This window comes from Miniopterus schreibersii, assembly GCF_964146895.1.
Source record: "Miniopterus schreibersii genome assembly, chromosome: 13".
Lineage (NCBI taxonomy): Eukaryota > Metazoa > Chordata > Mammalia > Chiroptera > Miniopteridae > Miniopterus > Miniopterus schreibersii.
In genome coordinates, this window is record NC_138113.1 from 12,678,111 (window position 1) to 12,704,479 (window position 26,369).

The following is a 26,369-nucleotide window of genomic DNA, read 5'->3' on the forward strand; positions in this document are numbered from 1 at the left end:
GATTTCAGCTTGTAGTCATCTCCCACCCATTGACCCTCATAATTTCCAGAGAATCATATTTAAAATAGCAGCAGAAGGTAGCCTTACTAGTCCATCCAGGCAATCTCCAGGCCAGAATCCTTTGCAGTCCATGGTACCATGTCCTCAACTCAGAACGAGCTTTCTTACTTCCCCCGTCCCCCCGGGTAGAGGCCGTGGTGCCTGTTGTCCTGTGTTGTTTGAAGTTTTGAACCCTCTGCTGTCAGTGAGCAGCAGGGCAATTGTAACGGCCCTCGGGCTCATGGATTAGGGGCCTGCGTTTTGCTCGAGTCCTGACAGATGCGGATGGCAAGTGGAACTTTAAGCCTATTAGGTTAATCATGCCCTAGCCAGTCAGCACTCCCTGTGTGTTCAATATAGAACTTCTCAGCACTTACTATCTTGGGAAGTAGATTATTTTTGCTTATGCTTTTAATTCTGTTCAGACGCCTGCCGTATGAAACCTAGAGAAATGAGCCATAATTGCAAAAGGCTCTGGAAGAGACACATTTGTGGGAAAGGAGAGAGGGCTCACCGATTAGAGTTCCTGGCAGAGGAGTGACCTTCATGGCTTAATAAGGGCAAACCAGCCAGGCGGGCTCCAACCTGCTATTATCAGGAAGGCCCCGACCACACAATGGACGGTAATGGAAGTCATGCCTTCTTGTTTGGGGGGCTTAGAAAAACACCCTGACTCTAGCCCTGGAGAACTTCTCTAAATAAGATGGTGAATGAAGAAGGCAAGGTGGCATTTCCTCGACACTGGAAAAGAAGTGAGGTAGATGCAGGGAAGCTGCTGTCCCTGGTTGGGAGGGGGAAGCGGGAAGCTCACTGCCAGATAAAGCTCAAGGCCAGTCACTAGGGACCATAGAGGCTCAGGGACCCAGGTTCTCACAGGTTGAGGCTTTTCATGAAAACTTTCTTGTAGAAATGCAAGCAAAAAGTGGGCAGTGGAGAGCTAGTTGGTCACTAGAGTAGAGCTTAAGGGAAAATTGATTTTTTTTTCAAGTACAATTTCTACTCTATCTGCATGGTGCTCTTGCCTGGGGCTCAGGGTGGCGGCTGCCCTTTAAAAACTCCTTTTGCTGTTTACTTGCTGCTAGTAAAGTAGGGAGAGGGAGTAGGGAGACTCTTGGCTCCTCTCCATTTAGTCAGTTAGCTTCCTGGTGGCAGAGCTCACCTCTGACACAGGGATAATGGAACCTTCTTCATGGCGCTGTTGTGGGATTAGGTCAATTAATGCTTAAGTGCTTGGCATGGTGGCTGGCAAGTGGTGGGCACTCAGAAAAAAAAAAAGAATTTTTTATTCCTTTTCCCCTGGCATCTAGGCCACTTATAATAATAAAAGTCATAAGGACATGAGTTTGTCCAGGACCAAGCCCCAGTCCTTTCCTGAGCTGTCTGGAAATAATTGCCTCCCGGTGGGCTTGGGTCGCCTGGATCCAGGATTTTTGCGGTTCTGTGTGTGTGCAGATTGGCTCTTGGCTCAGCACGCCGCGGTCACAGGATTCTTCCAGGGCCACCTTGTGTCATTTATCTGCTCTTCAACACACAGTTCCCACTGATGGCAGGAGGGAGAGGAGCTTTTATTTAACCATTTCCCATTTTGGGACATAGAGCTTGTAGCCATTTTTAAGTTTCCTAATAAAAAAGAAAATTCACTGAGCGTTTTCAGAAGTTGCTGAGATTGGAGCTGATACTCGGGCTTTGTGGTTTTTCTCTTACTGAGCCCGGTGCAACCAACGCAAATTACACTGTGGACGCCCGCGCGGTTTGAGAAACAAAAAAACTTCGAGATACCTTATCTGCCCCAGCAAGCTGGAGACTGGCTGCCAGGCCTGCGCTGGGAGCTGGTGCCTGTCCCAGCCCTGCGCCCCAGAGGACAGCATTAATCAGGTTCTCCGCCTGTTTGTTTGAAACAGAACTCAGGGGAAACCCAGAGCGACTCAGGGCCCGGGGCCTCGCTGTGTTGGGCATCAAGAAGTCGGTCCATTTGTCACAGCGCTGGGCTGGCCCAGTAAACGAGAGCACTGGGACGGAAGATTCTCTATGCAAATTCGTCTCCTCTCAGGATTTGGGTCCCTGCTCAGATTATCTTTGTGAAAAACTTTGATCTAAGTGGCTAAAATTATTTCCAAACCAATGATCAAAAGAAAAATATTTGCCGGGAGGTTCAGGTGTTGGGTAGCTCTGTGCCTTCCTTGTAGACTGGTTTTCTTGCCTCCTCCAAATAACTTAGAAAGCTCTTTATTCATTGCCACTCGTTTTTCATTAAGGCTGACTTGTTTTTCTTTCTTTTCAAGCTAGGGTGCTTCAAATGAAAAAGAAAATTACTCTGAGTGGAAATGTAAAATGAGCCAACTACTTTGGAAAATGGTTTGCCAGTTTAAACACACACCCACCATATGACCCATCAATTCCACTCCGAAGAATTTACCCGAGCGTTGAATGTATAGGTCCACAAAGGGGCTGGTATGAGAATAGTCATATTAGCTATATTTATGATAGCCTCAAATTGGAAATTATCCAAATGTCTGTGAACAGGAAATAAATTGGCATAATTATCCAATAGAACACTTCCCAGCAATAAAAGGAACAAACTATTGAAACATGTAACAACAAAAATTTAAATTTTATTATGCTGAGTGAAAAAGGCAGGCATAACAGAGCACATACAGAATGATTCCATTTATATGAAGTTCAAGAACATGCAAAACTAATCTCTAGTTGTAAAACTCAGAAAAGTGACTACCTCTGGGAAGAGCTATTAAGTGGATACGGGCATGGGGGGAATTTCTTAGAGTAATGAAAATGTTCCGTATCTTGACCTTGGTCATGGTTACATGCGTATATACATAAGTAAACACCCCTTGAGTTACACACTTAAGCTGTGCACTTTATTCTATGTATGTGAAAACACACACACACACACACACACACACACACACACACACACACACACACACACCCTTAACTAAAATGCTTTGCTTTGTGCCTAAGAGAGTCTCAGCTATAATGCTCTTGGTCTTGGAAAAGGTTCCCTATATTAGTTGTCTATTGTTACATAATAGATTACCCCACAATTTAGTAGATTAAAACAGCAAACCTTATCTCAGTATGCAGCCTGTTTCTGTGCATCAAGAATTTGGCAGCAGCTCACCGGGTGGTTCTAGCTAAGAGTCTCCCCTGAGGTTGCAGTCATCTGAAGGCTTGACTGGGGCTGGTTGATGTGCTTCCAAAGTAGGTCATTTGCATGACTATTGACAGAGGGCCTCGATTCTTTGCTGGGTGTTTGCAGGAGGCCTCAGTTCCTCATCACATGGACTTCTCCACAAGGCTACTTGAGTGTCCTCACAACATGTTAGCTGCCTTCACCCAAAGCGAGCAGTTCAAGAGAGAGCAAAGAGCAGGCCGCTCTGTCCTAACCCTAGAAGCCATACACTTTCCTGTTCTCCACATTCTGTTTATTTGGAAGCCAGTCACTAAGTATGGTTCATATTCAAGGAGAGATAAATTAGGCTCCATGTTCAAAAGGTTACTAAAAAAAATAAAAAAATTTGGATGCATCATAGGTTAAACCATGGCATCCAAAACATAACTTTGTAAACATAAGTTTACTAAGAGCTCCTCCTTGCCCTTCAACATGTTAAATAAATTCCACACCATTTTTTTTTTTTAATGTGGCCCTAACTAATCAGCAAAAGATCGTTCTAATGCCGCATCAGTTTTGAGCCAAAACTGGAGGTCATTCAAGCAACCTGAAAAAAATGTCTTCTCTCTCAAGTTCTATCAGCTTCACTAGTGAGCTCTCCTGATCCATGAAAGCTAAGAAGAATTTCTCACTAGCCAAGGCCTAGGACAACCTTGGTCAGATCGGAAGGGATGCTCTTTGTGACACAATTCCCTGGTCCAGATGCAGGATGAACAGGCAACAAGCAAGCATCTACTGTAACGAGCTGGCAGGAAGAGGGAGCTACGGTTTGTGTTCCAGGCATTGTGTTCCAGATGCCATTTCCTAGCTTACCTGTGCCGCTTTGCTGAGGAGAATCACTAACCATCAAAAAATTAACCTGGCTGCTATTATACCCTTAGAGCAATCCAGCCAGAGTTGTTCAGCCCCCACACAGTTTCCTGTTATTAACATCTTTAGTGTGATACATTTGAAACAATTAACGAACCACTATTCATACATAATTATCACTGAAGTTCATACTTTGTTCACATTTTGTTAGTTTTTACCTTATGCTGTTTTTCTGATTCAGGATCCTGTCTGTAGCAACACATTATATTTAGTCATCGTGATTCCTCTTGGCTATGACAGTTTCTCAGGCTGACCTTGTTTTTGATGATCTTGACAGTTTTGAGAATGGCCAGTTATATTGTAGGTTGCCCCCTCAATTGGGATTTGTCTGATGTGTTTCTCATGATTAGATTGGGGTTATGGGCTTCTTGAGAGGAAGATCACAGAGGTAATGTACCTTTTTATTACATCATATTAAGACTACATACTATCAACATGATTTATGACTGCTGACGTTGACCTTGATCACCTACCTGGCTGACGTAGTGTGTGTCAGGTTGCTCGGCTGAGAAGTTATCTCCCCACCTTTCTCTACTGTACGCTTTGCAAGTACTGTGAGCAGCCACACGTGGGGAGTGGGGAGTTATGTTCCCCTCAATATAAACATTTCTGATGCTTTGGTACAAATTGTGACATGACTCTCCAGGAAGATTCCACCAGTTTACAGTCCTAGCAGCCATGTGAAAACGTATCTACTTCATGGCAAACTTGCCAGCATTGGATATGATCCTTTAGAATAAACTTCTGATTTAAAAGAGGGAAGTGCCATCTCATTTTAATTTGCATTTATAAATTTATAAAAGGGTTTGCCTATTTTAAAAATTATATGCTTGTGGGACATTTACATATTTTCTTTCAGGGTTTACTTGTATATCTTTATTTTTTAAAATTGGGATGTTTGTGTTTTGTTAATTTTCAGGATATTAACATTTTAGCTGGTCATATATGTTGCCATGTTGCCGTATTTTTACTTTTTTAGTTTTCCTTTTGCCTTTTAATTTTGTTTATGCTCTTTTTTGGGAGTACAAACGTTTTCATTTCACATAATCAACTCTTTCAGTCTGTTTCACAATTTCTTTGTTGTCTTTTTACAAGGCTAAATTTATACTTTGTAAAATACCTGGAGCAATTTATATTTAGGAAGTTATTATTAGTTTGGGAAGTTACTATTTTTAAAATGGAGCTCCCATGGAATGGGAGAACATAACCAGTCTGAGCTCTGTCTCGGGAACTGTTGACTGAGGTCACATTTCAGGACGGATAACTGTAAATTAGGGCTCCCTTTGGGGCTTCTGGGGCTGCTTTAAATGTTTTAAAAATTTCTCAAAATGAAAGTGAACTGGCTGACATGTAACACTAAGTTCTCCGGGGCCACTGATGGCAAACTAATGGGATGCCTTGAGAATGTGTGAGCACTTAGGTGAGAGGATACGAAGTATGATTATTCCGTAAAGAGGCTAATTTGACCACCAGCCGTCAGTAATTTGCGTCTGCAAACGAGCAGTCAGAGCGGGAGATAGGGCCGTCCACGGGATGCATGAGCATGTATTTCAACAAGTAGCTATTTCCCGAAAATAGTTTTAGAACAGTCTGGTTTAGAAGTGTCTTTTGAGCTATTTTCAGTCATGAAATAAACTCAGTGTAATTACCGTTGGCTGTGCTTCATCAGGTAAAACAAGTGGAAACAAACCAGGCTCTGCGGCAGGCTGGGTGTGGGCGGGACATGAATGCTGTGCTCGCCTCTCTCCTTGTCTCAGGTTTGTCAGCGTCGCAAGTTCCCCTCGTCGCCCTCCAGGGAGAACCTGAGAGCTGACTTCAAAGGCTCCCCTCGGTTACAAGACAGAAAGTTCTTCGAGGGAACTGGAGGAGACAGAGCGGAACAGCTCCCCCCCACGCACACCCTCCCCGCTCCTTAATTTCCTCCTGAGCTAGGAAAGGGACAGCGTTTTGAGAGAAGCCACAGGGTTGGGTGTGAGTGTGGGACTCTCTGTGCCCACCTCTGATCTCGAGGCTTCATCTGCAGGGTCCTGAGACAGCGGATGCCTGTGCCCCCTCCTGGGCCATACCCCGAGGCTGCGAGAGAGCCAGCCAGCAAGCCTTGGGGAGAAGGGAATGCCTCCTGTCATCTAGATGTGGCAGAGTCGGAATGGTGGTGTGGCACGTCCAGGTGCAGAAGGATGGGAGCTTGTCTGCCCCAGTCTCCTACAGGTCAGAGTGGCCTAAGAGGACAACCACAGTGTCCTGAAGGCTTCCGTGGAGAATACAATTTAGCAGAGAAGGAGAGAGAGCCAGGGGCTGGGCCCAGAGGAGGTGTGAGAACCAGGGGAGGCTGGAGCTGCCCTCTCAATGGAAAGGACGAATGAGAACCCCCTTGGGGCCCACAGACCACCCGGGCCACCTCTCAGGGAGCATAAATCATGCCCAGAGTTGGACAGATTAAGACCAAGAAGTGTGCTCCTCAGATAAGCCCTTGAGGACTGGGGTTCAATTCCAGGGAAGATGATGGAAAGAAGGGGGGAGAGAAGGAGTTTGAAACCTAATTGTGACTGAATTATAAACTTGAATTGACTAAGAAAAGACCGAACTTAGATGAGTTTATCTGAGGGTGACTAGATTAAATTTTCTATGCTTTGAGGCAGAATGGAAGCTCAGGGCAGAAATTACACTCAATTACTGGAGAGCAGAGAAAATGACGCTGGTGCACACTTGAGTCAGTGACTGTGAAATCTGAACGGGCTCCAATAATTACAGGCGGCCAGGTGTCAGCAAAATCTCAAGAGCAGGCCACGGAATCATTCCCGGCTGCTCTTCCAAGTCATGACCCGATCGGAGGCTGCGGCTCAAAAGGTCAAGGCAGTGTCTTCTCGGAAATCATGACGAAACCCATTCAAGTCTCAGTTCAAAATGTTCCCTTGGGCCAGAGAGCAGAGCTAACACTTGTTGTTGGAACAAATCCATTTTGAAAGCTCTGAGGAGGCTCAGGCCGGATTAGAACCCATGACCCAGAGGGGGAAGGTATGAAATTGCAGGCCTGTCGGCTAGTTTGTTTGGCCCTCCGGGCCCTCTCTCCACCCCTCCCTCTCTCTCAGCGCCCTGGGGGCAGGTCCCAGGGGTACTGATTCCTCCATCTCCCTTGGGGAGAGTCTCTTCAGCCCCCGAGCTTCTTCCTTGCTGGGAAGTGAAGGGCCAGGGGCCACCTCTGCCATTGCTCCTGGCAGCTGAAGAGGTTGGTTAAGGTTCTCAACTAATGGCCTCTGGCCCTTTAAATCTGGTCCCCATAGCACCACGGGCAATGTCATTGTTACGCATCTGCTGCCAGTGGGGACGCAGGCCGGTGCCCTCAGAGGAGGACTCGACCAGCCGGAGGCCAGTCGGAGCCTGCCACCCCGGCGCTGCACCGCCACCGCCACCCTGGTTTCTGTAACTGGAACCTGCTTATGGGCACGAAGGAGCCCATTATGAAAACTCCTGTTTCCATACACTCCCCGCCAACACTCAACAATTTGCACTCCTGCTGAGGAGGACCCCTGAGAAACTGAGCTTTTTATTTTTATTTTTATTTTTATTTTTATGGGTGACATTGAGGAGACGGTGACACGATTTGGGTAAGTTGCATGATGTAATGAATCTTGTGCCCACCCAGGCCTCGGACGAGACCGCATCCCTGCTAAGGCTCAGGTGAGCATCCTGCACGAAGCGGACTGTTATTTCAGACAAATGAACACGGGCTTCGGTAACTGGCCGTAGAGCATGAGGCAGTCAGGCACGTTTTATATCCGGGGAAAAGCCACCAAACGGCTGCAGCTTTTCCACTTGCCACAGGAGTGGAATTTTGTGCACACACATCAGGAAAAAAGAAACCTTGGGAGACCAAAAGCAGCTTCCTGGGCGCCCAGGGGCCCCCAGCCGTCCTAGCTCCGCAGCCCCTCCCTGGCTGGCTGCGGGGAACCAGCTCTTCCAAGAGCTCTGTCACCTGCGGTGGGCAGGAGGACCCCCGGGGCCTCTCGGGAGGCGCAAGTAATAAGGAAACATTTGAATTTCACGGCTTTATGCTCGTGTCACCACTAAGGGAAGAGCAAGGAGGGGATCAGATGCTCTGATTTTTTTCTCTCGGTCTGAGTTAACTCACCTCAAGAAGCTTCTCTAGGGTGACCAAGCACGACCCTGCAGAGACTCAAGAATGTTCCCACAGTGAAGGGACACATCCATCTTCAGAACTTTAGTCACTGCCTTCTCCACAGACGTTCCTGTCCTTCATAAGGTCTCTTATGTCCCACTCTTTCCCCCACTCCCAGTGCCACCACCTTGAGTCAGGCCGCCCACCTGACGACAAGGACAGCCACGTGCGTGATCTCCCTGGCTGTAGAGTCCCCCTCACAGTGATTTGGGTTCAAAACACTGGATCCACCCTCTTCCTGCATGAAGCCTCACTCGCTCATTCTCTGAAGCACCTCTTCGTGTTGAGTTCCCCCCCCAGGGCCCCAGCACCTTACCTCTCGCTATCCCGTATGTTCCGCATCAAGTCGGCTCTGCCTGGATCTCAAGGTGACCCTCTAAAGACTCACAAGACCATCTTATGCATGGCTTCTGTCTTTGGTGCTCTGCTGCTTATGTTTCTCCCTCTGTGCCTCACATTTTCTTCTTTCTACTTTCTTCCTCCAAAGAATTTAAATTCTACTCCCTCTATGTAGGGTTGCCATTTTAAGCAAGTAATATATCCAGATATTCAGTTAAATTTGAATTTTAGATAAACAAAAAAAGCTTTTTATTTTTTAAAAATTTTCTTCATTCTTTTTTTAAAATTTACCTTTATTGTTGAAAGTATTACAGATGTCCCCTTTTTCTCCCCATTGTTCCCCTCCACCCTGCATCCACCCCATCCCCAGGCCTTCCCCATGCCAATGTCTGTGTCCATGGGTTAGCTTATAAACATATAAGTTCTTTGATTAATCTCTCCCTACCCCTCTCCCCTCCCCTCCTTCCCTCTGAGATCCCTCAGTCTGTTCCATGCTTCCATGACTCTGGGTCTATTTTGTTCATCAGTTTGTTTATTAGATTCCACATATAAGTGAGATCATGTGGTACTTGTCTTTCTCTGACTGGCTTATTTCACTTAGCACAATACTCTCTAGTTCCCTCCATGCTGTGCCAAAGGATAAGAGATCCTTCTTTTTCACAGCTGCATAGTATTCCATGGTGTAAATGCACCACAGCTTTTTTATCCACCCATCTACTGAGTGGATATCAACAAAGCTTTTTAAAACCATGGTGCATATTTATGCTAGAAATACCTATTGTTTTTCTGAAATTCAAATTTAACTGGGCACCCTGTATTTTTTCCTGTCAACCCTGGCACTTTGGAACCTTTGTTTAATGACCCAATTCTCTCCTATTTCCTTCTTTTAGTTCCTAAAAGATCTAATTCAGTTTTTCATCATATGCTATCTTGTGCTTACTAATTATACACATAGTATTAACACTTATTGAGCAACTATTTAATATCAGACCCTGCACTTAGTTCTTTTTATAGAATAGTTTATTGAACTCTTATAAGAAATATATGATAAAGTAGGTATTACTATGATACCCACTTTATAAATGAGGAAGCTGAGTCTTTGAGAGATTGTTTTATTTGTTCAAGGTCTCAAAGCTAATTCAAGTTGAACTTTGAACTCTCTGTAGGGTGACCAGCTTGTTCTGGGACCCCTGACACCATTCTGTTTTTATGTTGAAAGTGCCTTTTCTCGGGAACCCTCTCAGTTCTGGGCTAACCCTAAATGCCTGAGTTCAAAGCCTGGGAGTCTCTTCTGCTTCCTTCCTTTCTTTTCTTTCTTTCTTTTGAGAATTTTAATTTTTTCCCCTCTCAGTTAGGTTATAGAGTTCCTAAGGACAGGGCGATATCTAACGGTATTTACTGATACTAAGAATTCCTTAGTAAGTGCTTGACAAATGAGGGCCAGGAGCTCCCCTCGGAGGCCGCACCTCTTTGGATTGCAAGAGCTGAGGGTTGTGTGGGCCAGTGTGCTTGGGGATGGCCGGTCTTAGATGCCACTGAGACCCGAGCATGGCCAATGTACCTGATGCCACTGGGCACTGCTTGAAAAGAGGTTAGGTTATTGTTACTAGCAACAATTCTTCTAAATTGGTGGAAATGAAGTTCCTCGGTAGGGGTGTGGTGCCTCAGTGGACAAGCAGAACTTTGAGAGGCCCCCTGCTTTGGAGCCTGAGGCCGGGCGTGGGGGAGGCGGGGAAACAGGAACCGTGGCGTGGAGAGGAGCGGCGCACAGGGTGGGCAGCGAGCTCGTCAGCACCTTGCTGGTGGACAGCGCCCAGAGCTGAGTGGCCCGTGTTTTTGCTGGGACTGTGCTTTTGCGCACTGGGCACATCTCCAGAAGATAGTTAGGTTATTACATCATGATCTAACCACCGAGTGGTTAACGCGACCTGAGGATAGGTCGGTGTGTTGTTATGCTCCCGAGTGGTTAATGAGGTGGGACGGGAGGGGCGGGACAATAGATTTCCATCCCCAAGGGCATCTGTATGACTTGCCTCAACTTCAGTTTGAATGCAGGTCACTATGGAGCACACACTAACGATAAAACTAAGCTGTGTGTGGAGAGATCATTTGTGGAAATCATTTGCTATTGTAAAAATATTTATTTAAATTGAATTGATAAGAGCTAAGACTCTCAAGGCAACTTAGTTTTAGTTGCTAAATTTCACTTTGAAATGCTTGAATTTTTAAATATGCTTTTCTTTCAGGCTTTTAAGAGAGCATAACAGGTATGGGGCTTGAGTTTAGGCAGGAGTTTCCATCTTGAACGGTACTGACGGGGTCCTTAGTCCTTTCTTCAGAAACTCATGGTGGCTTTTCCCCAGGACAGTCGAGGCCACTCCTGGCCAAGCCCCGACCTCACTCTCCGGTCTGTGCCATAGGCTTGGCTCCAGCCAGACTCTTCACTCTCCTCCAAACACACATTCAGCTTTTTTGCCTCCAAGCTTTCCTCTTGCAAAATGTCATGGTTAAGAGTTTAATCTTTTGAACTAAACTACCTGGGTCCAATCCCAGTTCTGCTGCTCACTGTGTGGTCTTGGGCAAGTCACCTAACTACTGTATGCCTTGATTTCTCCTACTGGGAAATAAAACTAAAATATTTCTCCATCGGGAATAAAATAACTCATGAAAATGCTCAGAACAACACACCATATACTAAGCACTCAGTCAATGCCAGCTCCTCATTTCTATAAGTGAGTCTCATTGTCCTTCCCACTTGGCTCAAAATGTCTCTTCCTTGAAGCCTTTCCTGATTACCCCATCCCGCAATGTGCACTCCCTCTTGGGAAACGACTAGTACTGACACTTTTTGGCAAGTGGTTGGTATTTTTTCTCATGACCACATTACTATAGTTTTCACCCAGTTTCCTATTGAGCACTCACTTTGAGTCAGGCCTAGGACTCATGACCCCGCTTGGAGGCAGGTATTTCTTTTCTTTTTTAAAATCCTCGCCCTAGAGAGAGAGAGAGGGAGGGAGAGGGAGAGAGAGAGAAACATTGATCAGTTGCTTCCCGTAAGTGCTCGGTCAGGGATCAAACCTGTAACCTGGGTATGTGCCCTGAACGGGCATTGAACCCGCAGCCTTTTGGAGCACGAGATGTTGCTCCAACCAACTGAGCCACCCAGCCAGGGCCTTAGCTGCTTTTGAACATAACACATATACACATCTGCCCAGTCTGTCAGCTTCCTGTGGACTTTTTCTATTGTATTCTTCACTGAAGAGAAACTTTAATTGTGATATAGTCAAATCTCCCGGGCTTTTGTTCTAAGGTTTGTGCTTTTGCAGTCTTGTCTCATGAAGTCAATCCCTACCCCATACTCATAAAGATACTCTCCTACATTTTTTTTTCTTCTACCTTTCAAATGTGGGTCTTCAATCCATCTGGAGTTCATCTTTGTGTACGGTGGGTGTGGGAAATCCAACTTCATTTGTTTTTCATGCACTAAGCCAGTTCTGCCAACACCATCTTCTAAATCATTTATGTTTTTCTCACTAATTTATGGCTCCACTTTTACAAATACTGAGGCCCCCTGGGTCTGCTTCTGAGTTCTCTCTTCCATTTCACTCTTCTACTATTGTGCTTGTACCATGCATTTTTATCACTCCGTGGTAATGACATAATATCTGGCAGGGCAGGTTTCCTCTCTTGGCTCTGGCTTTTCAAAATCGACTTAACTATTTCAAAATTTATTTTTCCTTATATATTTTGTAACTTGATTGAAATTCCTTAAATGTTGATTTCTTGCTGGAATTTTGGTGGTTATTAACAGAAAATTTGGAGATTAAATGGACATTTCTACAATGTAAAGTCATCCTATCCATGGTGTAGCTTCATTTATTCCAAACTTCTTGCATGTCCTTAAATAGAGTTTTAAAATTTTCTCCATAAAATTCTTATAGGTAGTTAGGGTAACTCTTGGATATTATGCTTTAGAGTTTAATTGCTATTCTGAATGGTCTCTTATCTCCTATTACATTTCCTGGTTGCTTACTGCTGATGTAGAAGAAATTATTGATTTTTAGAAATTGATCTTGTACTTCGCAACCCCCTTGAACTCATTTATTACTTCTAATAGTTGATTCTGTTGGGTTTACTATGCTAATGATAATATCATCTGCAAGTAGAAATATTTTAGGGGCTCTACCTAGTGCTCTGATATTTTGCATTTTATTACCTCTGCTGGCTGGGCTCCAATCTGGTTCCCCAGTTCTGACGGCTGGATGTCTCCTGTGGTCCTAATGCCCTGCACGCCCCGATCCTGGAGTCCTTTTGTCCCTCGTCTGTGGGTGACATCCTGCTCACTGCCTCCGTCTGCGTAAGAGCAGCACCAGTCTTCCCTTGCCTATTCCCTCGAACGCTTTTCTCATGGTTTGGGGTCCTGTTAGCTGCCGACACACCTTCCTGATGCTGACTTTTTGATTGTCAGCCTGAATTTCTGAATGATCCCTGCTGCTCAAGGCAGCATTTCTGTGTCCTGGATGCCCCCAAAGATACCCTCTGTAGGTAACGAAAACTAGTGGATCAAAATAGGCCTTTGTATCAGAAAGACTTAGGTTTGAGTCTTATTTCTGCCCCAGGGTGCATGGAGCAAGTTACCCAGCCCCCTGGAGTCTGTTTCTTCCTTTGTAAAGCGAAGGCACATAAGGTCCCACAGATAAAGGGCCACACAGTGGTTCGTCAGTTTGCTCTTCTCCACACTGCTGCTGACCACCAGTGCCGATCACCTCCTGGGACTGTGGTTTGTTGCTGCACCCAGGAACCTTGGGATTATATCACCTTCAGATACAATTCAGTCCCAGCAGGTGCAGCCGGACCGTATCCCCATGTGCCTTTTCACCCTGGTGGAAGGTTCAAGGTCAAGTTCTAGCTTCATATCGTTGCCTAGTCCAACTCTTGTAAACTTGGCAATACCTGGTTCTAAGAATGATATGACCCAAGGAGCGCTCCAGGAAGCACAGCTCCGGTGGGCATTTGCATTCCTGATGACGGTCTAGGGAGTTACTTCAGTTTTTTGAGTAAAAGCAACAAGGTGAGTGGGAGACTCTCCCTAAAGGTTTGGTATCCTGGGAATTTTGCCTGTGTGTACTATGTGGTGTTTGGGTGTAGTAGAAAAAGCCAGTGGCCTGGCTGGTTCTAACAGAGACTTTTCTCATCATTAAGAACAACTCAGCTAGCCACACCCTGCCATTTACTAAATGTGGTATCTGAGAGGACTCATTTAAATCAGCAATAAAAGTGAACTGTGTACCTGTGGAAACGGCACCAATAGCATCTCCTGTTACACACAGATGTTTATGAGTTTCTGTGGCTCACTAGCAATAGGGAGCATTCATAGTTACTTAAAGCCAACCAAGGGCAGATTGCCATCCTTCTTTTAATCAGTTAAAGAGGTGGGCAGGGTCAGACAAGAACCTGGTAAGCAGAAAGCAGGGAGGGGGGGTAGACCCCCTCCCCCAGGGAAGGAAGCATCTGCGTCAACACCATCATCTCCGAGTGCAGGAAGATGCTAAACCTGCAGGCACAGAGAAACTGGCAGCTGGCCAGGGACTGTGGGATGGTCATGGTATTTAAATATTGCGCAAGTGCTACGGGTTGTAGTCCACAGTATGCTCCACCCATTCAACAGTGTGCCGTGCCCGCTGCAAACAACTATTTTGATAGTTGGAGCTATGCTAATGGAGGCATAGGACGTGGAAAGAGGTGGCTGTTTCTCTCCTCTCTGCACTCAGCAGGACGCCCAGTTTCCTTCCTGAGCTCTAGGCAAGCTGAGATGTGTCACCCAGAGTCCCTCAACATGCTGGTGAGTGGGGTCATAACCGTGTCATAGAAGGAACAGCCTCAGGGACAGAGAATGCTTGTCCTGGGGACCCTGAACTGGAGTCAGGCCTGATCTGTACGTTCCCCGGGGTAGAGACAGAAAGCAGTGAGGAGGAGGTGCAGGGAGCTGGACTTTAGTTCCTGGGTAGGAAGAACTTCTCAACAAGGCCGATCAAAGATAAAACGGCTGCTTCCAAGGGAAGTGAGTTCCTGGTTCCTGGAGGTGCCCAACTATGGCCATTTGGTGGAAGGATGTTGTAAGGGAGACTCAAGCAACTGGAGGGCGTGGGGGTGGGTATCTTTTTCTGGTCCCTAGAATCAATGATTCTAATAGGAAAAGTGCTGTAGTGTCCCCTGAACATTACCTCTGCTCTTGCGGAGACATGGCCAGACATTCATGCAGTGTCAGCTCTTGCCAGGCACCGTGCTCGGTGGACCTGGAAGCGCAGCGTAGTAATGTGTGTTCAGAACAGAGAGGCCTGGGGAGAGCTGCTAAGGGGTAGCCCCACTGACTCAGCGTTAAAAACCTCAGGCCGGGGAAACAATGGCCTCATTTTCTTCCTTGAGGGGACTCACTGTTGAAGAACACCTTCCCTCCCACGGGCTGACGGAGACCATGATCCGGGTTCACCACCTTCTGTTTCTTAGAGGACAGAAAAGGGGACCAGGAGAGAAGGGGGCCAGCAGAGAAGGGGGCCAGGAGAGGGGGGGCCACGAGAGAAGGGGGCCAGGAGAGAAAGGGGCCAGGAAAGAAAGGGGCCCGGGAGAGAAAGGGGCCTGGCAGAGAAGGGGGCCAGCAGAGAAGGGGGCCGGGAGAGAAAGGGGCCAGGAGAGAAGGGGGCCAGCAGAGAAGGGAGCCAGGAGAGAAGGGGGCCAGGAGAGAAGGGGGCCAGCAGAGAAGGGGGCCAGCAGAGAAGGGAGCCAGGAGAGAAGGGGGCCAGGAGAGAAGGGGGCCAGCAGAGAAGGGGGCCAGGAGATAAGGGGGCCAGGAGAGAAAGGGGCCAGCAGAGAAGGGAGCCAGGAGAGAAGGGGGCCAGGAGAGAAGGGGGCCAGCAGAGAAGGGGGCCAGGAGAGAAGGGGGCCAGGAGAGAGGGGGGCCAGGAGAGAGGGGGGCCAGGAGATAAGGGTGTCAGCAGAGAAGGGGTGCCAGCAGAGAAGGGGGCCCGCAGAGAAGGGGGCCGGGAGAGAGGGGGGCCGGGAGAGAGGGGGGCCAGGAGATAAGGGTGCCAGCAGAGAAGGGGGGCCAGCAGAGAAGGGGGCCAGGAGAGACGGGGGCCAGGAGAGAAGGGGGCCAGCAGAGAAGGGGGCCAGGAGAGAAGGGGGCCAGGAGAGAAGGGGGCCAGCAGAGAAGGGGGCCAGGAGAGAAGGGTGTCAGCAGAGAAGGGGTGCCAGCAGAGAAGGGGGCCCGCAGAGAAGGGGGCCGGGAGAGAGGGGGGCCAGGAGAGAGGGGGGCCAGGAGATAAGGGTGCCAGCAGAGAAGGGGGGCCAGCAGAGAAGGGGGCCAGGAGAGACGGGGGCCAGGAGAGAAGGGGGCCCGCAGAGAAGGGGGCCGGGAGAGAGGGGGGCCAGGAGAGAGGGGGGCCAGGAGAGAAGGGGGCCAGGAGAGAAGGGGGCCAGGAGAGAAGGGGGCCAGCAGAGAAGGGGGCCAGGAGAGAAGGGGGCCAGGAGAGAAGGGGGCCAGGAGAGAAGGGGGCCAGCAGAGAAGGGGGCCAGGAGAGACGGGGGCCAGGAGAGAAGGGGGCCAGGAGAGAAGGGGGCCAGGAGAGAAGGGGGCCAGCAGAGAAGGGGGCCAGGAGAGAAGGGGGCCAGCAGAGAAGGGGGCCAGGAGAGAAGGGGGCCAGAAAGGCGCAAAGCAGCAGGGGAAAGAAACTTCTGGGATGACTACTCATTTCTGCCTCCGCACTGACACCCTTGGGTGTAATTATTCAGCTTTGGGTTTAGCATTGACTAGGCTTTTTACCGGGCCAGACGCTGGGGAGCCCAAACGGATAAGGTCCCTGCCCCCAGAAGGCGGCAGCAGCGCTTGCAGCCCAGGAGGCAGGTCCGGCCCGCCGGCTAAGGCTCGGCTGGAGAGCGTCCGGCCCGCGGGCCCGCGCTGCTGCCCGGGCGCCCCGAGCCCGGGGGGCCCCTCGGAGAGCCGGCTCGGCTGCGGCGGGAAGTCTCAGCGGCGCCGCCTCCACGCAGGCCGCCCGTGAAGCACCCCGCAGGCTTCCAACCCCGAGGCCCATCCTTCTGTCTGTTAAAAAGCTCCGGGCTCAGGCTGGCGGCAAGTGAGCGCAGACGCGCCCCCGCCCCGGTCTCCCCCCCCCGTGCCTCCCCCGTGCCCCCCCGTGCGCGCCCGCAACTGGCGCGTGCGCCGGGCGCGGGCCAGGCCTGCGCGCGGCCGGGCTCCTGCACTGCGCGCGCGCGGACCCCGCGTGGGGCCGGCCCGGGTGCGCGCGGAGGCAGCGGGCGGGCGGAGCCCGGGGAGGTCCAGGGCGGCCGGAGGCTCCGCGGCTGCCCCCGGGACCGGCGCCGGGCGCAGGGGCGCGCCCCTCGGCCTCTCTCCCGCGGCCCCGCGTTCCCAGCCCGCCGCCCCGAGAGGCCCCGAGGAGACAGGTGGGGCGGGAGCGCGCGGGGCTCCAGGCCGGGTGGGCGGGGCCGCGGGGGCCCCCGGGGCGGTTGGCGGTGCCGGGCGGGCGCCGCGCGCGGAGGCGCTGGGGCACCGGGAGCCCGGCGGCCGCCTCCAGTGGGCGCCGGTGTCGCCGGCTCCCGGAGGCCTCTCTGGGGCGGCGGCGCCCACCGGCGAAGATGTGGGTTCTCGTTTCCGTTCCTCACGGTGGTTTAACTTCAGGGTGAGAGGCCGCGCGGTGCGTGGGCCGGGCCGGAGCCGGCGGCGGGGCTCGGGCTCCAGCCTTGACCGCCGGGCGCCCTGGGCGCGCCTCCCGCGCGCAGGGCTGAGCCGCGTGCTGTGCGCGGCCCCTTTCTGGAAACGGGCCTCTTCAGACCTCCCCGTGCTTAGGAAATTGTCTAAGAAACCTTTCGCCGGTGGGAATCAAAACTAAACCAAACGACTTTGCTTCCAGTCTTTTCCTGCTCCGAGATTCCTTAATTTTAAATCGTGGGAGTTGGGAAGTTTGGGGAAACACCTGCGCTGAGACCCGTCCTAGACCGAGACGCGCGTTCAGACCCCATCCCTGTGGGTTAGATGGATGGCTTTATAATATCAGCTTTCTCTTAAATTAGATGTCAGGTTGTTCGTTCATCCAGGGACTTGTTCAGGCAGTTTGGATTGAAACTGTTCGAGACAGTGTTTTGATATGTATCAGAGGGTGATATTCTCATGGGATAATAACTTGCTCTATGCTCCCAGCTACACTGTGGTTCACAGTGTGGCAATATCATAGTGCAAGTCGTGCCTTTGAAATGTTTCAACCCTCTTTGTAGAAGTATCCCCCGAGTCCTTTAATTGTACTCCACTTTCAGGCGGACCTTAAGCACAATTTAGGAACCTTATGCACAACTGAAGTCATCTGAATGGCAGATCATGTGGCGCAGGACATGCAGCAACTATGGAGGGAAAACAGAATGGAAAATGGCAGAAGTCTAGCTTTGTGCATTTTTATGCTGCAAAACCTTCCTGGTTCTATCTTACTTTGCTAACACAAATATGTATTTTTAAATGCTTTCATTCGATGTGGACTACCTGGGCTGTAAGATTGGGTCTTGAAATGTAATGCATATGTTTATTTCTATTTTATAGAAGATTTGGCACATAGTATTTTATTTGTGGGATTTATTTCAGATGCCTCGGATTACCAGGTACAGTTCCAACCAGCAAGGCCTTTTAAAAAAGTGATGTTTTATGGTGTCTTTTATTGTTTATAACAACTCCAATTTTTAAACATATGCTAATGATCTTTATGTCACAGAATCAACTCTTTCTCCCCGTTTAAACCTACAAATATGTGGTTACTTTTAGGTTTACTGTTACCATGTTAATTACATATAATTAACCGTGCTTTTATGGGCTTGCTTAGTTTGTTAGCCTTCATTTGTTTCTTGTTGTTTTAGGCTTCTATGTATTGTTTCTTGTCTGGATTTTGAGCAGCATAGTTTTCCTTCAGTGATGTTCAACAGAACTTCCCACCACGAGGGACGTGTTGTTTATACATAGCCATCGGCCACATGTGGCTTTTGAGCACTTGTATGGGACTAGAGAAACGGAGGAATGGAACTTTAATTTGATTGGAATAACCACATGTAGCTAGAAGCTGCCTGCGTGGGCACCGCGGTTTTGGATGACTAGGCCCTCACGTCTCCCCTGGCCCTCTAGAACCCAGCGCTTACTACAGTTATACGGTAATAACAGGTCTTGTAGGAACCCCACACTAGGTTGTAATCTACATGAGGGCAAGGGCTTATCTCTTTTCTTTACCTTTGCTGTGCCCAGCCTAGGGTTTAGTAAGAAACACTCGATAGGTATTTGTTGAATGACTAAATAAGCGTCTGGAGGGCAGGTAACTTTGATGTTCTCTCTAGGGCCTAGAGTAATCTAAGTATGAAATACAGCAAACCTCTGCTTAGTGATTGAAAAGATTTCATATAAATGGATTGTTGGAGATATATTTTAAATGCTTATTTTGGTTGGCGTACTTTTCTTGGACTCTTCTGAAGACTCATGAGAAAATACTGTATGAGGCTGAATGAAAAGGCCTCCTGATTCCCGCGTGTGTGGACACAGCTCGGGTGTCCTGTTAGCTGAGTAGCTTAAGGATGCTGCCCTTGAGCCATGTTATAAGAAAACCTGAGGGCCTCTCTTGGCCGCAGTGGGGTTCCTTCGTGAGGCCTTCGCCAGCCTTCAACTCCTCTGGGCTTCGAAGTTAGTGGGCCTCTCCCCTCACCACCACTTTGTGTCAGGGCGTGGACCAGGAATCCCTGAGAAATCATGAGCTGTTATAGCCACGGTACAAGATGACTTTGCTCAGAGCTGATTTGAGGCGACGGAGTAGGATGGGATTCATACATAAGTCAAAATTTGGGAAAGTTGAGTCTACTTATTGCATCTGCTATGTGCACAGTTAATTAGGGCCAACTCCCCCCCCCCCCCCCTAAAATCTTAACTCATTGTCACCAGTTAACCATGGTAGGATTTGAAATGAAAGTATGTACTCTATTCAGGTCCGTATATCTCTAAGTTTGAATGATATTCTCAGGTATCACGGATCTTGCATCTAGAAATTGCTTTTGGGGAAGGATTCTAAGACTATACAAAAGTTTGCAGAGGTGTATAGTTTTCTTTGGAGGGACAGAAGGTAGAATGTTGGGGTTTTCGTGAAGGAAAGGGCATGGGACTGGGGGAAAATGCAACAAAGACAAAATACGAAGAATGTTCACACCATTGGTCAGGTGAGATTATAGCTTCTCTGAGCTTGAAGTAGCTACCGTGTAAAATGATGACGCTGACTGCACTGCGCTGAATGAGTCATGTTTCCACCTTGAGTCTAGGACCTGAATGTTTATGAAGTATGTGTGAGCCACCAATCCAACTCCTGTGGCAAGTGATGGTTATGTAAGATCCAGCTCTTTAAGAATCTCAACAGTCTACGAGAAAATGAATGGTGCTTTGGGGATCACTTTTAGAAAACATTTTTGAATGGAAAACCCACTCTTTGAAAAGAAGATTTGAAAGGTGGTTCCTCTTAACCAACTCAGAAAGATAACCACTTAATCACTTTGCTGAAGGATTAGGAGTAAAATAAAAAACAACACACGACTGAGTCTCAACGTGTGATCGCAGTCAGGTTAATCTTCCTGGAACACAGTTTGAACTGTGGGCTACTCTCCTTTGAAATTATCAGTGGCTCCCCAGTGCTCATGGAATTAAATGGTTTGGTCTTTGATCAGGTATTTAGAGAACTCCCGAGTGTAGCCCTAAAAAACCATCATAGCTTTACCTCTTTCAGTTTTCCTGGACGTAGTGCACATTCCCAGCCTACTGTTCCTCTAAAGTGCCCCCCTTTTAAAATTTCTGCCCCGGTTTCTGCCCGCTCATCTTTCAAGACCCATGCTGGGCGAGGCCTCCTTCAGCGCAACGTTTCTGATTCTCAGGAGCTGCTGTAGGACGTGTTCCTGGGACTTATGTTGGAACAGACCCCTTTCTGTTTCATCGCCTGTAGTGATTCAGCTCTTTTATTCACCCTCGTAGACTGTAAGCATGGACAGTCTGTTACTCATTTCTGTAGCTTCCGAAACATCTAGAAGAGTGTAGTGCCTTGTACATAGTGGCTACATATTTATCAAATTTTATTTCTGTTCCTTGACTTTAAAGGTAGCTTCATACTCTGCATGGAATATTTTGCCCAAACTTAACTGCCAGATTCCTAAGGCCAACAGGTAGAAATGCTCAGTCCCTTCCGCACTGAGAAGCCCCAGGGTTGAGGGAGGGCGTCTCTGTGGTGTGTGTTCCTTTTTGGAATTGATAGTATTTAAGGAAGATCACCGTGCTGTGGACACCATTTCCTTGTTATTTTCCTCTCTGCGTGGCAAGGTTAATGTCAGAACGATTCAGAGCATTGGGTGGCAATACTAGCATCCATGCAGACTCGAATACCTTGAACGTAGTAACACTGAATTAGGTTCTTTAATATGTAATAATATCTCTGTCCATCTAAACATGCCCCTTAGGAGAAAAAAAGAAGGCACCTTACTCCTGACCAGTTCCTGCTGGTGGTCAGGGAACCTGTGAATCGAGTTGGAAAGGAACCGGTCATCCCGGTGACGCGAGCTGTCCTTGGCGGAGAGAGGTGGTGGTAAAGATGGTTAAGTTAGTGCTGGTTAACCAAGTCCCTGGAGCCCGCCCTGAGCCATGCCCGGCGTGGCGTGACCCGCGAGAGAGCTGTCCGCTCGCTGCTTTTACTTACTGAATTCTTTCTGCTGAAATCAACTAAAAATCATTTTCATTTGGTTCCCTAATACGGTCTTCTGCTTACATTTAAAATCAGATGTAGAGACTCATAATACTTCGTACTTTAAAGATTCGGCGCAAAAGAAATGGGAAGGTTTTTGCTTCACAGGTCAGTTTTACCCTCATTTTCTCTGCTTTCCCGACGTGTGGCCGGGTGCAACCCCGGTCCGAGTTAGAGCGCGTTTATAGAAAGCTCAGCGTTTTAAGAATGTTTCCACCTCTTGCTGGGAAGTAGCATTACCCCGGAGCTTTGCGGGGAAAGCTTGTGCGTGCTGCGGACTCTGGGCGACACGGTGAAGCGGGGAGTGTGTTCGCAGCGGCGCCCAGAGGCAGCCCCCCGCTCCGGGAGGGTCCGAGGCTGAGGCTCAGAGTCAGCAAGTGAAGTTGGAGGAGGCCGGCTGTGCGGCTGGGCGTCCCTCCAAGTTGCACGCAGAGGTGACAGACACGCTCTCTCCCCTCTCTTTGAAGGTGGCTGTCTAGAAGATGACCATAGAGGACCTCCCAGATTTCCCGTTAGCAGGAACGTCCTTGATTGGGAGGTTCCCGTTTCTGTTTCCAGGCTCCGATACGCCGGTGACCTTCTCCATTTCTGCCGCCCCAATGCCTTCCGACTGCGGTACGTCACGTAGCTGCCTTCATTTCCTGTCAGCCGGTAACTTGTCTTCTGTCTTACGCCTCTTTCACACTCATAATTTTTCCTAAAACAATTTACTGTGGTTTTCATAAAATTGCTAAAGTTTCCCTTTTACAAAAATACAATTGCCTTTTCTGCCTCTTAAACGAAATGTTTTATTTCTGCTGTCAGCATTTTTATTATGTGAAATGTTCATTTTATGCACCATGATGGATTTAGAGGAACTTATTTTTAGGATGCGTTGGTGCTTAGGCATCTAACATCCTTCCGCTATTGATGTATTTTGGTTAAACGTACTGACTTGTTTAAAAATCCATATACTAAAAAAAAAAAATGACATGAAAACACTTTCAACTAGCCATCTCTAGGGGCCCTGCCGTCTCTGAAATGCTGGAATTCTAAACTCACTCCCGAAATGATCCAGACTTGAGTGGCAGTGTAACAAGGGTTAGTGCACAGTCAAGCCTAATTTGGACCCTGTCTCAGTCATCATTGATCATTGTAACGACCAATGTATATACAAATAAAATATAGCAGAACTTAAAAAAGAAAAGCAGAGAGGGTGAGACCTTTCCCTGGCATGATATTGGTTCCTATTTAAATTGGTTCATTTACATCTTATTGATAAAATATAAATTTAGAAGTATACTAGTTTTTATCTATTTAGGCCTATTTCCCCAGGACCATACTTTATCAGATAGTTGATAAAAAAGAAAACCAGGAGATAAGTTTGATAGATTTGTTACATTTCTGATTTAGGAAAATACTGGGTCACCATTTCAAATCATCTTTGGTGGTAGAGATAATGCAGTTTTTAAATATTAGTAGGTATAAAATTATTGGATTGGGAATTAGTTTTTTTAGTCATATTCACTCTAATAACTATTTATTTTCAAGTGTGCTATTTTTATGTGTTCAGATTCTATTGTGGCTTAGCTTGTAATCATCAAAAGTATTACATAAAACCTGTGCCTAGATCCTGGGAGTTATTTGCAGCTTTTACACAAATTGACTGGGTTTATCGTCAGATATAACAAAATCAGTTATATGGGGAAAAACCTTGAAATAAAGCGCTTTGTACATTGCTTATGACACTTATCTATCTTGAGTCATAATTGTCTTATTTTCTTTCCTAGACTATCGGTCTTTGGGATGGGGTAGGAATCATGTTTTGTTTTGTTTATCTCATTAGGGCTAATGTAGTCATTTCCTGATTAGTTGCTCAGTCTGTGTTTGTTGAATAAGTACATTGGATGAAAGGTGATAATGGATATTGACCTCTTTGTATAACTGAGATTAAAGATTGCCCATATGCTTACGGTTTTAGATTCTTAGAATCCTAATGGAACTATAGCTCAACTTTCCCTGCTCACGTTCCAGCATAGAATAGAAGTTCTGTTTTCAGGATCTCTGGCAGATCACCATTCAGCACTTAGCTATCCTCAACAGCGGGAAGCTAATGAACGACCGTTTCATTGTTTAAAGTTTTAGTTGTGATAAAGTGGTTTTTGTGTATGGGCTCAACATATGTCTCCTTGAAGCTTTGGCCACCTGGTACTAGTTTGGCATGTGGAACACACGCTTCTTTATATGATAGCTTTCAAATATTTGAAGATAATTTGAATGTTTTTACTCCGTCTGTACCTCCTTCAGCCACACATTTCTGGTTCCTTCAGCAGTTCCTCATTGTCAGGATTTCCAGACCCTTTTCGTTTTAGCTGTTTTCTTCTCAGTGTGCTGTATAGTCAGCATTCCCTTAAAAAGTGGCATCCCGAATTGTATTTATGGAGGATCTGTTATGTGCTGGGCGAACTTTCCTAGATGGTAGAGATAGCAAAGTGACCAAGACAGATGTTCCAGTAGGGACAACGGGCAATAGGCAAACAAGTGAATAAACAAAATGTAAATATAAATATAAATTGTAGCGAATTCTGTGCATAATGGGGCAGGGTGGCTGTTTTGGATGGGGTGGCTATCAGAAGAATCAGAAGCTGGTTTTGAGAAGAGCCTGGAGAGAAGCGTTCCAGGCAGAACAATAGAAAATTAAAAAGGGCCAGAGTTGGGGGGAAAACTGGTGTATCCTAGGAATTAATGAGAGGGGCAGAGTGGCAGGAGACGAAGTTGGATAGGAAAGCAGAGGCCAGAAAATGCAGGATCATTTAGTCCTTGATGAGGAATTTGTATTTTATCCTAAGCGTAAGGGGAGCTATTGAATGGGAGACTGAGAATGAGAGTAAAACCAAGAAACAAAGAAAAAAAAAACCAACCCACACAAACCAGAGCTTAGACAGCTGGTTGTTGATTCTCAAGGAGGTTACCCTGCAAGACTACATTCTGTCCTTAGGCAAAGATTTCCAGAACCTTTTGCTTTGAATGCCTTCAGAGCCAGTTTACGTGGAACATACTTACGTTATAAATCCCACAATACGTTGTTATTTTTGCTTAAACAGTGAATCATCTCTTAAAGAGATTTAAGTAATAATAATGAAAAATCTCATTTGGCTATGTACTTACATGTCCTGTGCTTTGATTCCTCTGTGCAGGTCCAGATTTCTATCTCATACCATTTTCCTTCTGCCTGGAGGGCTTCCTTCAACATTTCTTGTAGTGCAGGTCTGTTGGTGAGGAAGCCTTTTAGCTGTCACATGTCTGAAACCACCGTTATGTCACCTTCTCCTTTGAAAAATATATTTGCTGGGTATAGAATTCTAGGTTGGTGGATGTATCTCTCAGTACTTAAAGAAGTTGCTCCCGACTTGCATTGTTTTTGGACAGGACATCTGCTATCATTTTTGTTTCTCTATGTGTAATGTGTCTTTTTATTTTCTTGGCTGCTTTTAAGATTGTCCGTTATTAGTTTTGAGCAATTTTACTATGATTGCCTTGGCATAATTTTCTTTATATTCTTATGCTTGGGGTCTGTTAAGCTTCTTGGATCTGTGGGTTTCAGGTTTCATCAGTGTTTGAGACGCTCTGGCACAGATGAACAGAAGAATAATTTTGTCTGTCTCTTCCTACAAATAAATCCTGTTCAGATTTTGATTAGAATTGAAATTATTTTAAATAATGTTCTCAGGAAAATCGATAGGTTTTAATATTTTATCTTCCAATGCAGGAGCATAATGTGTCTCTTTCCATTTAAGTCTCCCCTACCCACTTCCAGTTTTCTTTGAATAAGCCTCACAAATTTATTGGCATGCTTGTTCTTTTTATTGTTATTATGTATCAGTTTTCCCCATTGAATTTCATTTTTTAAAAATAGGGAATCATTTGCAAATGCAAAAAATAGTGAGAGCAAAAATGCATATCACACAGATCCATCATCAGAATGAACAAATATTAGCATTTGTCATATTTTCTTTAGCTCTCATTTTTTTAATGAAAAGAAATAATACTTTAAAGATAATGTTGAAATTCCCTTCCATTTTCCTTTCTGATCCTGTCCCCCTTGCTCCCCAGAGGTAACTGCCTTTTCTATTCGGTGTAAATACTCCAAACCATGTTATTAAACTTTTACTACACATATGAGTGTCTGTAAATAATGTGCATTATTGTTTTGTGTATTTATAATTTTATGCAAATGATAGATATTGTGCATTGTTCTGCAGCTTAGTTTGTTGATCGATATGTTTTGAGACCTGTCTTTATAAACTCATGACTTAGGTGTCTAATTCACTTATTTAGTTGTGACTTATTTTTGTTTTAGAGGTGAAACTATCAATAAAACCTGACAGATTTTCTCTGCCTTAGAAATGATTTTTGGAAAGTTGGGGTTTGACCTCAGGGCTTGTGCACTGACGTTTGTATTTCATCTGTCACAAAGCGTGGTATGGTAAATCGAAATCTCATTCTCACAACAATTCGGGAAGGCCTCAGAGTTTTTTGGTAATTTTGACTTTGCTTTTGAGAATTGCTTAAGGTAATCACCTACTTTTTCTGACATCTAAAAATATTTGTGTTATTTAGGCCCTGGTCTTATGTATTATTTTTAATATATTTATTTGCAACTTTTAATACATTTAATTTATACCTTTTTTTTTAAATTTCAGAGTTTTCTTTCTTTGATCCTAATGATACATCATGTCAGGAAATTCTCTTTGATCCCAAAACGTCTGTATCAGAATTATTTGCCATTTTAAGACAGTGGGTTCCTCAGGTCCAGCAAAACATCGACATTATTGGGAATGAGGTAAGGAATGGTCACATTGTAAGTTTTGCGTTGTTAGGGTTGGTAATCACATAGATTCCCCCCCCCCCCAAATGGAAAGGTGGTGATACAGGGGAGACCTTTGAAAGAGTCTGATGGTGGTTCCTT

The 26,369-nt window shown here is 46.5% G+C and overlaps 1 protein-coding gene across 5 annotated transcripts in view; it reads left to right on the plus strand.

Annotated features, from left to right (window-relative positions):
* Positions 1 to 14,253: 14,253 nt before the first annotated feature.
* CLIP4 (CAP-Gly domain containing linker protein family member 4) overlaps positions 14,254 to 26,369 on the plus strand; it is a 47,851-nt gene continuing 35,735 nt past the window's right edge. For 2 of the 5 annotated variants that reach the window (XM_081156591.1, XM_081156593.1), the window contains exons 1-3: positions 16,932 to 17,072; positions 21,889 to 22,036; positions 26,104 to 26,243. In XM_081156591.1, coding sequence (XP_081012717.1) covers positions 21,904 to 22,036; positions 26,104 to 26,243 — 273 coding nt within the window. In that variant the 5' untranslated portion in view covers positions 16,932 to 17,072; positions 21,889 to 21,903. Of the gene's footprint in view, positions 14,458 to 16,915; positions 17,073 to 21,888; positions 22,073 to 26,103; positions 26,244 to 26,369 lie in introns of those variants that run through there. The other 3 variants (XM_081156592.1, XM_081156590.1, XM_081156589.1) reach the window with 3 other exon arrangements.